At 44.7% G+C, this 12,841-nt stretch overlaps 1 protein-coding gene across 2 annotated transcripts in view; it reads left to right on the top strand.

Annotated features, from left to right (window-relative positions):
* Positions 1 to 12,841, top strand: part of KDM2B (lysine demethylase 2B) — a 104,056-nt gene that overhangs the window by 18,089 nt on the left and 73,126 nt on the right. For both annotated transcript variants that reach the window (XM_036392987.1, XM_054516734.1), the window contains exons 5-6: positions 6,195 to 6,373; positions 8,159 to 8,265. In XM_036392987.1, the coding sequence (XP_036248880.1) occupies positions 6,195 to 6,373; positions 8,159 to 8,265 (286 nt within the window). The remainder of the gene's footprint in view (positions 1 to 6,194; positions 6,374 to 8,158; positions 8,266 to 12,841) is intronic.

The raw sequence follows: 12,841 nt of genomic DNA, 5'->3' as shown, positions 1-12,841 counted from the left end.
AGCACGTCCGCTGACTTGCCATTTTGGAAGAAGAACCAGTTCTATTTTTAGAGCTGAACTTCCTGTTTGAGCTCTCTTTAAGTTTGTCCTTTGCCTAACACAGGCAAACTCTTTAAAAAAAATCTTAGTTAAACTGGGACAGTTTTGCTAAAAACAGTCATGTTCATGTCCAGATATAAACAGCAATAAATCTGCTTTGAATGAACATTACAACAAAAATACAACCTCTGAGAGAATGTATTTCCATGATGTCAGGACATGAAAGTGAAATTGAAGTGATGTGTTGGTGTGGTCGGGCATCTCAAAGCCTCTGTCTACAGGTGGATTTGAAGATGAATTGTCCATGTGGAAAAACCAAGCAGAACAGCTGTTTTAGTCACACTGTGTTTCTGCAATAAGCATCCTCTGCTTTAGCTCATCCAGGCTAGAAATGAGCTGTCTTATTTTGGAGTGATCCCACCCAAAATCCTAAATATTTTATGGTAGTTGTTATGCCTTAGTGTAATAATATACCTTAGTTCAAGACTACCTTCAAGCGTCGTGCCTTTATCTAAAAATATATATAAATACCAGCATGTTGTGGAGGTTTGATGTGACCATAGCCATATATTTCTTCAGATGTTCTCATAAGTGTGGGTACAAGATGTGTGGGAGTGTTGCAACCCTTTGACACCTTCAGATACCCTTCTAGACCAGAGGGGAGCTGCAGAATTGCTGCTATGGTGCACATGTTGATGGGTAATGTGAGTGTAGTGGAAAGTCTTCTTTCATTTCCTAATTGCAAAGTATGAGGGAAATCAAGTTTTCCTTGTTATGGGCTGATGATGAGGCTTCAGAGGGCTGAAAGGTTATAATTTTTATAACATTTTTCTATATTTGTACTGTTAGATATACTTTATCTTGAGACATTTTAGGAAATGATTAATTTAAAAAATTAAATAATTTAAATTATTTTTAATCTTAAAAGGAATTTGATAAGATAAATAAACCATAAGATTTTCCCCAAAGTTATACCCCGTCCCATTTTTTCTTGGACCTTGTATTATTTTTCTTTCTATAATTGCTATTTTTGTGGTCTGTGTTTTCAGCCACCTGGAGTATGCTTATACTTCAGATTAATGCATTGGGATATAAAAAATTATATAAAAAGTGAAATACTTCTTTGTATAAGGAATTTATATATATATATATATATATATATATATATATATATATATATATATATAAAACAATACAATATATGATATATAATATATGATATATGATATATGATACATATTATAATTATATGAAAAAGTAAAATGCTTCTTTGTATAAGGATTTTTTTCCATGAGCTTTTCACTGTCTGAAGCTTCTAAGAATCACTAAAAATGATGGTTTGGGTATGTGTAAGGATACTGATGAATTCCATCCAATGCCACTAAAACACATGATCTGCCTGAGCCCCTTTCTCCAGCCCAGTCCTGCAGCATTAAGGCTGCAGGGGTTGCCCAGGCTGTCCCTGCACACATTTTGCTGTGTGCACACAGCTCCTCCTGCAATTCGGCATTTGATACCAAACGATGAAGCTGAAGGGGCCGGAGGGGAAGGTTCGTGTTTTACTCCACGGCAGTTTTACCCCTCGGTGAGGAGGGGATGCTGTGACCCCGCTGGGAGGGCTCCTGCTGCACGGCCAGACTGGCGCTGGGGACAGACAGACAGACAGACAGACAGACAGACAGACAGACAGACGCGGCCGAGGGGACAGGGAAGGCAGAGCTGGGCACAGGGGACGCCCCCATTGCAGCACAGGGCACAGGGATGTCCCCATTGCAGCACAGGGCACAGGGATGCCCCCATTGCAGCACAGGGCACAGGGATGCCCCCATTGCAGCACAGGGCACAGGGATGCCCCCATTGCAGCACAGGGCACAGGGATGTCCTGCTGCTCCCGGGGGCCGGCGGTGCTGGGGAAGGCGCTGGGCGAGGAGCTGTGGGGAGAGCTGTGAGCGATGGCCGGGCTCGCTTCCCTTTGTTCTTCTGTGCCCTCTGGTGGCACTGAGAGCGATGGGATCGGGACGCGCCTCTTAATTTGCTCCTACCCTGGCTCTGAAATGCAGGGAATGTCGGGAACAGCTCCACTTGAGTAAGGAGTTTCTGCTCGGGTTCACATCCCTCCCCGTTAGCAGGGGATATCATAATGGTCTCCCGTGGGCAGCAGAAGAATACGTGCTCCCAGCTCCGGGAGCTCCGGGGGGATTAACTGGGATGCAAGTCAAAGCCTCAGTCTTTAGGTACAATTAACCCGCTAGCGAGGCTGGCAGATTTCCTGAGGCTCTGCCAAAAATGCTGCTTTACAAACCAAGGATTTTTTCCTCATAAGAAGCATAAAGATTAGGCAGGAGCAGCGGGCCGGTCCCTCGGCGTTGGAGGTTGGTTTCTGGTTGTCAACACTGTATTGTACCTTCAGCACAGATCTCAATTCAGCCACAGAGGGTTAAAATAATTCCCCAAGGTAGCTTTATCCTCTTAATGGACAGGCTTGATAATCATTCTTACAGAAAGGACATTTCCTCTTTCCTCTGCTGTGGGGGAGTTGCACCTTTTCCTGCTGGTGCTGTGCTGGAGAAGAGACCACAGCCTAGAAAACTCTGGTGTCGTTTGCAGCTCTGATTCACACCTCCTGTGCATTTCTCATACTCTGCTGTGTGGTGCATGTTTGCATTGCTTCCACTGCTCCAAATATCCGTGCTAAATCCACATCATGGAAAAGGATGGGCCGTGCTGAAGGCTGGAGTCTGGCAGCTTGGATAACCTGAAGCTCAGGCAGGGGAAGGCAGTGCTTCACTTGTTAAAAATAAAAAATGGCAGTTGCTGGACAACAGAGGATATGATTTTAGTCCCAGCATTTCTCATTCCCTGCTCCCTCTCTGAAAAATCGTTAAAATATTTTATACGTGAAGGGAAGTGTGGGTGCAAACTCTGCAGGGGAGATCAACAAGAGCTTTGCTGAATGACTTCAGAGCTGGAGCCCATCATTCCATCAGCCCAGAAGTGTCTGGGGTGGGCTTGGTGAGCTGTGATTTGGGAAATCATTTGCTGGTGCAGGGAAGATGCCTGTGCAGCCTTCATTCCTGGAGGGCAGTTCTCTCTCTGACAAGGGGACAAGGTTTGCTTCCCTGCTGCTCTTGTTTTACCAAGAAACCCAGAAGACGCACCCTGTGCCAAACCAACTTGTCCAGGGTGGGCAGTGGGAGGCAGGGACCCTGCACAAGTTGTTTTTCCTCCAAATGTTCATTTCTATGTGAAAAAAATATTATATTACAACATATAGAAATGCTGTACAATTCAATCTATGAGAATCTTTACAGTGTCTTGGTCCTTAGGCCTCTAAATAAAGAGAACTGATATTATATATGCTATTGTCACCTTAATTCTAATGGGGAATTTACCAATACATGAGCTGGAGTAACTTGATATGTTTTTAAGGTTTTAAGCAAAGCATAGTTCTCCTGTAGCTCAAACTGATGGATTTTTTTTTAAACTTACATCCCTGCAATTGATTCTTCTGTCTCCTTCTTGCTGTTGTCTGTTCCTCTTGTCAGAGATGGCACTAGCTTGTTTCTTAGTTACTGTCTTTGTCATCCTTTGGGGATTCACTTGTGCTCCATGAGCAAGCAGCAGGAGAGGAAGATGTTTCTTTAGGCTGTAAAATCCCCCAGCAGCACCACTCTGCCTCTGAGTCACATCTGCTGCCAGAGAGGAAGCAGTGCCTCCTCATCCCACATTCCCCAGTCCAGAGCTCCACTGGAAAAGCATCCAGGGAAGTCAAGGGTGAAGTGGTGCACAGCTTCCCCTGTCAGCAGGGAGAGACCCTGCCAGGCTCCAGGGGTTTGTTAATCCATATCCAGGGGTGATGAGCTGAAGTGAGGGACAGGGGGAAAGACGGTGAGAGGCTGCCAGGGTCACTGAGGTCCTGCTGGGACCTGCTGGGCTGCCCCAGGCTTGATTGAGGGGGTCCCTTCTTTGAGAACACAGTGAGTGTGATCAGGGGATGCCTAGGAATTGGTTAACAGAAATGGATCGTGGTAAAATGTGTGTGGAGCTGCTCAGAAATCCAGCCTGACCTGAGATCTCTCAGCCTGCCATCACTTTTTAGGCCTCTGTGTGCTTCTTTGCCTTGCTCTTTACCCTCCTAGGTGATATTTTTTCACCTTGTACTAGGAACAGGAGACAGAAGAAAGAGGTGAATTTTTTCAGGACAGAAGAGATAAAGCTGGCAGTGAGCCAGAGCTGCTGTGCAGTGGGCAGTGAACACCAGCATGTGAACCTGTAATTATACATCTCAAATTCTGTGAGCAGTACTCCAAGAATCATTACGTATAGGCTTGTTTGACAGTACTGTGGCTTAAGAGAAAAACATCCCCTCGAATTACTCTTTAATTTGGAAGTCAAGAGATTATCAATTCAAATCTTAAGCTCTTCTGCCTGTAATTGATAATCGTGTTCATTTAACAAACCTGCTATTGAACTGCTCCTCATACTCTTAATTCATCAGGTAACTGCTGATTTTTCTTTTGGAAAGGAAAATTGAGAGGCTCTACGAGGTTGCTTCCAGCAAAGCTGAGATCAGACCTAGACTAAAATATGGCAGATCCCGGGCTCAGCCACGCAGCCCTTCAAATGCAATCTTTCAGGATCTGTGTCCTCTGCCCCTCTGGGCTGGAGCCACTGCTTTGATCCCAGGCCCTGGAAGCAGAGATCAGTTCCTTGCTGGCTTTCATTAGGGGCCTGTTTAACAGGACTCCACCCCAAGCTGCTAACCTGTGGAACTGAAAAAAGACCATTCCCCTAGTTAAAAAAAACCAACCAAAAACAACAACAAAACCCTCCAACCCATAACTAGATTTAATGTATGCAAATGCCAAATTTAAGGACTCTTGTGCTTTTTCACACATAACTAAACTCTCCCCATCCTGCCTCAAGGTGGCAACACTTCAGACAGTCGCAAGTCCAGTCCGAGGATGGGCTCCTGTTCCTTGGCCTTGGAATGAGGACTTTGACTGACAGGCTGGTGGAACTATTCCAGATTAACACTATATAAATTTTTCTTTTTGATTTCAAAGCTTTACGGTCTTGAGTTCCTTTGCAGAGTCATTATCACATCTGTCACTGTCATTGCTATCAGGAGCTAAGGATGTTTGTAATGGAGAGCAGCAATCCAAGCTATTACTCTTGCTGAAATACTGCTCCCAAGCACATGATAGACCAGGTGCTGTAATTATTAATAATTCCCTCTGATGGTGCATCGCAGCCCTACATTTTGTATTAATGCAATTTATTTTGAGTTATTTCTTTGGCGATGAAAATTGTTTTGGAGAGATTTTTTGGAAGCATTGCGAGTTTGTTTGCTGGAATCCTCTCCTGGAAATGAGGCATGTCTCTCATGGGCTCCTGTTCACTCACACACAAATGAACTGCTAATTAGGATGATGAAATTGCTGGGAGAGGTGAAACCTTCCAGTTGGCCGAAGAGAAGATTGTGGATTAATCTGTGTAAAGCTGAAGGCTCGACTAAAACTGCTGCTCAACATTCTGGTGCTAATGAGACTTGTATGTCTGCCACTCGAGGAGCTGAAAGTAAGGCTTGTGGTTTTTGTTGAGAGATCCAAAGTGGGGGCTCACTCCTCTGTGGCATTTAGTGCTTCCATCCACTGGAACTGGGAATGTTCAGCAGTTTACAGTATCCAGTGATGCAAGGCAGTTTTTGCTCTTTGTGGATAGTTTTTGTACATGAGTAAAAGCATCTTGAGAGACATATGGATGTTTAGAAAATTGCAGTATGATTTGGAGAGCAATTTGTCTTGCCTGCCCCCTGCTACCATATTGTATTACTTCTTCATAGTTTTTAATGTACTTCTGCTCACATCAATTTGCATAAAGGAGGAAACTGCTCTCTCCATCTCTGTGAAGAACCAGGTGACCTGTTCAGTGTCACATTGGGCAAAAAGTCGAGCTCCAAGTTAGTTCCTTGCTCACTGTTTGAGCTTCTTAGGAGCCATGGAAGGGCTGGTACTGGTCTCATCCTCTTTTCCTGCAGTTTCCCTGCAGTCACTGAGAACTGATATATATATAGATATATAAATTAACATACACACATGTATGATACATGAATGAAGGCAAGGCAGCTGTTCTGAGGTGCTGCTGTGTTGCAGGAAGCCGCCGGATCGTGGACGTGATGGATGTGAACACGCAGAGGGGAGTGGAGATGAGCATGTCTCAGTTTGTCAGGTACTACGAGACCCCAGAGGCCCAACGGGAGAAGCTCTACAACGTCATCAGCCTGGAGTTCAGCCACACCAAACTGGAGAACATCGTCAAGCGCCCCAACGTGGTAAGGGAGCCCCTGGTGCTGGGCTTTATTGCAGCTTCTTCCCAGAAATAAATCGGGGAATTTAAACAAGGTGAGGGGAAGTGCCCGGAACTCCTGCTCGTTTAGTGTCAGGATCTCATTTTTAGCCAAGTAGAAAGTTGGTCTCCTTGACAGTGGAACTTAATTTACAGGAATTAGGTACCTGATGAGCTGTTAATCATGCAATTTGCACTGATACACAGTTCCTCTCAAGGTATTTAGGGGAAACTTCATCCAAAATTAAATATTATCTAGTATTTTTCCTCCTCTAAAGAAGCTTAAACTATCAGGAAGCTTGAACTCATCATATATGAACACTCCTTTTACCCAAAAGAAATGTTCAGGGGGATGTGAAGCAAAAAAGTTGGGAACACGATTGTTAAATGTAGAAATGTTTACATAATTAAATCAGCATAATCACTGCTATGTCAGAATTAGCAGTAGTGGAGGGGGTAGATTTGTACAGACTTTCTAAAGGTAGAGGGCTCTTGTGATTTTATTCCCGATGGAGTCACTGGCATGAAACTGTGACCTTCTTAGTAAAGATGATTTCATTTATCTCTGAAATGTAGCCATGTGTGCTGTGCTAGCATGTAGCTGGGGGTAAAACTACAGCTCTATGATGTTTTGTTTTCAGACACTTCTTACCTGATTTCTAAGTCCTTTTCTAGTTACAGCAGCAGTTTTTTTCTGCTGGGGACATCTCTTACCCAAGCCAGTAGAAACACCACACTTCTGCCTGAACAGGTCACAAATAGATGGCAGCTCTAATTGCTGATTTGTAGAAGTAATTCTTAACTAGACTCCTTTGTTCTTTTATACACAGATCACAAATTTGAATATTAAACACTTATTTAGAAGTTCATTCAGATTTTTGCTGTCATTCAGACACTTAGCGGGCAATTTGAAGGTGCTCTGGGGAATTTCTTGTGTTCAATTGATCCCGGTTTTCCCAAACACATTGTGCTCAGCGAGCTTTTAAAACATCTGTGCAAATTTCCTGGGTGCTTAGAAATGAAATACGCAGTTAGGTACCTGTTATCACGTGTAAATGGTTATTTCATAGCTGTTTTTAATAGCCTGAGTGCACAGTTGTTTGTAAAACCAGAAATATTTAGATCTCACTGAAAGAGAGATTTGCATTCCCATGGGAGCAGAAGAGAGGGTGTTGTGGAAGTCCAGTACCTAAAGTCAGCTCCCATATATTTGTATGAGATATTCCCTTGAATGCTGCAGAGTTTTGAGTCCAGAATAGGGCAGAAATACCTGGTTTAGGTTCCCTGCTGTGTAAACTCTGGGTTGCAATATCAGAATGTGGGAATTATTTCAGAATCAGGGCAGTAAGAAGTTTGGTTTTCACATACAGTTGTGATATTGATGGAATCAGTCCTATTTCCTCCTTGAAATGGAAGATATTAGCATCATATAATCCCTTTAATGTTTGCTTTTCAATGTCATAAATGCAATTTCTAGGCTGTTGGCTACAAAAATGCCACAGACAGTACAAGAGAAGGGGCTCACATGAGACAGAATTTGCACTCAGATAAACTGACTGTAAAACTCTCCTCCCCCTGTGTTTTAAAAAGGGGTTGAATTGTGGTGATAAAATGCTGCACCTTAACAAGTTGAGTGCACAGGACTTTTGCTGAACAGCAAGGTTCTCCCTGTCTGTGAGCATCTGCTGCTGTCACTGGGGAAGTGTCAGCCAACAAGAATATGTCCTACCATGTGTTCAGGAGCTAACAGTTGACTTTGGTGGCCTTTCAGGTGGACTTAGTCGACTGGGTGGACAATATGTGGCCACAGCACTTGAAGGAGAGACAGACGGATGCTACCAATGCAATTTCAGAGATGAAATACCCCAAAGTGAAAAAGTAAGTCTTTAAAAAGTTCTGCTCTTGATTGCCTTAAATCATGTTAACTTTGCTGAATACAGTCTTTAATCAAGCCTCTTTGAAAAGTGCATTTTAATCTTTCAGTTTTGAGCAACTCTTTTTTGAAAATGACAGACTGACCTTAAGTAGTAAATTCTCTGAAAGTGCTGCCCAAGGAAATCACATCACACAGATATGTCACACAGTATAGTCAGAGTCCTGCTGGAGGCTGGGCTCACACCCTGCCCAGGTTCTAAACTGCTAATGACAGGCATTATTAGCTGAGAAATGTTTTGTGAAATGACCTTGAAGTCCATTTTTAATGGGTGTGTGTGACTTCCTAGAAACTCTGTCACGGCCATTCCTGCCAGTTTGCCTTTCCATTCACTTTTTCAAGAGCAAGGTCAAAGACTGGACTGACTGTCCAGGCTCAGGACCTGCTCAGGGCAGGTGTGAGACTGAACACAAGAGCAGTTTGTCCTGGTTCCATCTCAGCTCTGTTTTGGGCAAGCATAGGTTCACCTGGCTTTTTCTTCTGCTTTAATATCTTCCTTGAAACTTTTTATGTGGTGATTGGAAAAAGGAACTATTTGGGGGCCTCAAAATGTGCGCTGCAAGTTTCATGGGAATGAGTACAGCTGAGATAGGGGCTCCTTTAATGATGTAATGACCTGTATGGCTGATGAACACCAGGTAATCCTGGAAGCCCTTCACTGCTGTTTCTGTTTTATTGGCCAGACTGAATGCTGGCAGCATCCCAGGTTCTGCTGTTGAACCGACCTCTGGTGTTCTGCAAATCACTCAGAACTCCTTCCAAACTGTAAAACAGATTGGTACCAACAGATACAAAGGAGTGTGCAGTCAGGAAGTGATGTGTAGCATTTACTCTTGTTCTGTAAAAATAAACATTTTGGAAGGTAAAGGTCTCCATAAAAGAAGAGACTCTGTGACAGGCATTGGGGATTATGCTCAGCACCACTGATTTCAGTGGAAGTTAAAGATGTTCCTACATTTTGAAAAGATCAAACTGCTCATTAGGGTAACTGGGTGTGGATTGGAGTCTCCATGCATTTGGAAATGTCCTAAGTGACTTGCCTGAGGTCACACAATAAACCAGCAGCAGAGCAGCGCTTGCTTCTCAAGCTGTTAGTCAGCTAAATAACATTATTTATAATTTGCCAGTGCTAAGAAACTGAATCATGATTCAGGGCCTAAGGATTCATGGATAGTTCAAGGTAAGAAGTAAAGGAAACGATTCCTCTCCTAGAGCAGGCACACTCCAGATGCTGAAAAAGATGTAGCAAGTAAACAGAGCAATGCAGAGATGGTTTGAAGGATAAGGTAGCTACATGACTAACAGAATTTAGCAGAAAAAGCAGAGTATATGCTTGCAGTTCACTACTTGCATCATGAATGCCAGATGGTAGGTTTCAAAGGGATTTAGAGACGTACCAAATCAACAGATTTTGACATGGAGTTTTCTCATTTGTGGAGCGTGGCCTGGTAGGAAGGCAGGAGATGCCTGATGCCGTGGAGGTTGCTGTCACTGGCAAAGGGAAGGTGGAGGTTGACAGCTTGATAAACTAGTAGATGTGATAGGTACAGGGAAGCTAAACACTGAAAGACTGTGAACGCTTGAAATGTGACAATAGAGTTTGATGTTGGAAAAAGGAGTTATCAGGCATGAGTGTTAAAGGCGAGGGTGATGCAGCTGGAGCGATGAGGATGTTGCTGCTGAGTGTCATCTCACAGAAAGACTAGAGAAGGATGATTTACAGCACTGTTGGCACAAACTCCTCATCAGTCTGAAGAAGCCACAAAGACAAAACCAGTTACAAACAGTGACAGTCTGTGAGCACAAGAGAAGCTGTACCAGATCAGGACGAAGATCTGTAGCTCTCAGTAACCTGTCTGCTGTTGAGTGCTGCCATTGATGCCCTGGCAGGAGTGTAAGAATGGTGTGAGTGTAAAATGATGCCGCTCCTAAAAATTACCTTCTGAACTTTGACTGTCTGCAGTTCAGGCAGGGGCTGTCCTGAGGCAGAAGTGGTTTCTGTGCACTCAGTGACTCTCAAAGAGATTGCTCTTCCATGAGCGTGTCTGGTTTAAAGATGAACTCCTCAAGAGATTGGCTTTCTCCATCTTTGGGAATTCAACTTGATCCTTTCCTGTAGAGACACTGGTCCCAGCTACTGCTGTGAGTATCCAGAGGATTTGAGCCCTTACTAAGGAAATCATGTTCGGTTGTGGAGTCACTTGCTTCACACTGCCCATTCTTTGATGTGAATCATCTATATTCATATGCTTTATTAATGACTGCTGCTCAGAAATGGGATCGATTCATTCCTTTCTCGTTCTCAGCATTCCCATAATGCTGAGAGTTTGCAGTATGCCATCCCCACCATTAACGTGTTCCCTACAAACAAAAAGCACTCCAGCGAGAGCGCTGCAGTTTCGCAGACACAGATGGCATTACCAGACACAAATGTCTGTCTTGGCTCCTGCACGTCGAGTTCCGTGCTGGGAGTGAAGTTAGAGAACGCTCCATCTGCTGCTTCGGGTACCAGAGCACCCTGCCCTGCGCCTGGACTTGCACCATTCACTTCTTCCAAAATTCTGGGTAATGAAGTGATGTTTCTGCTGGTAGGTAAATGGCTGCTTACCTCACAGGAGCCTTACAGGACTGAATGAAATGGGGCAATAGTTTATGTCCCCTCTTTCACGTCCCAAGGTGCAAGTTCCTGAGAAAAGTTCCTGCAGACATGGGATTCTGGATGAGAGTGGGAAGATGCTGTGTAACCAAGAGCCAGCAGAAAAAGGCAATGATATTTTAACATCAGCTTTTAGAGGCAGAAGCTTGTTATATCACCAACACAATTTTCAGGTAGCTCAAAACAAGCTGAGATTTGTTTTTCTGTTTAAATTCATCCAGAACTGAAGCAATCTGGATACAGATGAGTCAACCAAAAAAAAAAAAAAGTACTAATTTGATTTTTCATTTATCAAAAGAGAGAGGCCCTGCTGAAATTATTATCCTCTTTATTAGGCTTTGTGTTTGTAGCCTTGCAAGATTATTTGCAATGCAGTGGCAGTGAATAGCTACAGTTCAGGACATGAAACAGTACCAGGAATTTCTAAGAACTTGGTAATATTTGTGCTGTGGAACAAATGAAAGCTTTGGTCACTGCAACATCCTTTTTACCTTCAAAATTCTTTCTATTACTTTAAATATCTAAGCACTGTTGTAACAGGTCTCTATGATGATGCTGGCCGTCAGTTAAGGATGGGGTATGTTGTGTGAAACATCTACCTGTTCGCAAAGGAATGCTGCTCTGTTAGCATGTCCTCAGCCCCATTCTCCCTCTCCCAGGCTGTTGTTCAGCCATCCGTTCCTTTCTATTCATTCCTTTACTAAGTAGGGATGGATTTAAACAGATGCTAAAATGCTCTGCTGAGCTGTGGTCTAATTAGAAGCTGAGGGTGCCTCTGGAGACAGGGAATCGAGGGAGCTTGCAGGTCCCACAAGGCAACCTGGCACTGGTTTATACATGTGAGAGACTTGTCTGCACTTTGTGTGCCATTTGTAGATTGCTTTTGATACAAAACCTCTATAAATAGAATTCAGCAAAAAAATTTACACCAATAAGTGCGTGTTTGTTAAGACTTTCCAAGCTAGCAAAGTAAATAAAATGTGATATCTTCAGATCAGTGCATGTGCCTCAAATCCTCCTTCAGGTAGAACTTGGAGGAGCAGCATCACACATGTAACTCAAATAACCACCAGTGTTTACAACAGTTTGTGGTGGCCCTGGAGCTGAACAGCCTTGTCACAGGATGAAGAAATGAGTTGTGTTCTTACAGACACCAAAGTGCTGTTCCAGGGGCAGACAGGCCTGGCTCGCAGTGAGTTGTTGGCTTGGTTCAGTTCACTGTGGTGGGGAAAAAAAAAAATCCGAGCCCACCCCTCATACCCTTGGTGTTCCACCGGGGCTGGGACCGGGCAAGGGTGCGACGAGGGAAGTGTTGTCGCTTGCTTTGGTGCCAGTGCGGTCTGAGAATGTGATTTGCAGGCACTTCACAAACTCTCCGGTGCATGGCAGAAAACTGGCTTCTGTTATCTCGGCTGTTGTTTGTGTGTGTGACTGACTCGGACCGTAACCCCCTCGGGGCAGGAGCCGGGCCTTTCGTGTGCGTTTGAAGTGCGCGGGGTGTGGTGAGCACGGTGTGTGACGAGTTGGTTCGTTCCCCCAGGGCTGGGAGCGCTCGGTACCGCTCCCCAGGACGGGCACGGGGCGAAGGTTGGTCCCAGCAGGGCACGGGCACCGGGCCCGCTCCGGCCGGTTCCGAGCGGCCTTCCACGGGCAGGGCTGCTCCGGTATTGGGGTTCTGCGGTTCTCAGCCGGGGTTCGCATCCCTAACGGGGGAGCGGGGTCATCCTTGAGGGAAGCCGGGTTCTTCCCCGTAGGAGCAGCCAGGGCTCACCCCTAGGGAAGCCGGGGCCCTCCGTGAGGAGATGCTGGGGCTCATCCCTCATCCCCGCGGGGCAGCCGGGCCCTCCCCCAGCGGCGGGGCCGGT

Source organism: Molothrus ater, chromosome 18, assembly GCF_012460135.2.
Source record: "Molothrus ater isolate BHLD 08-10-18 breed brown headed cowbird chromosome 18, BPBGC_Mater_1.1, whole genome shotgun sequence".
Classification (NCBI taxonomy): Eukaryota; Metazoa; Chordata; class Aves; order Passeriformes; family Icteridae; genus Molothrus; species Molothrus ater.
The sequence above is the reverse complement of the archived record's forward strand: the minus strand, read 5'-3'. Positions and strand labels throughout refer to the sequence as shown.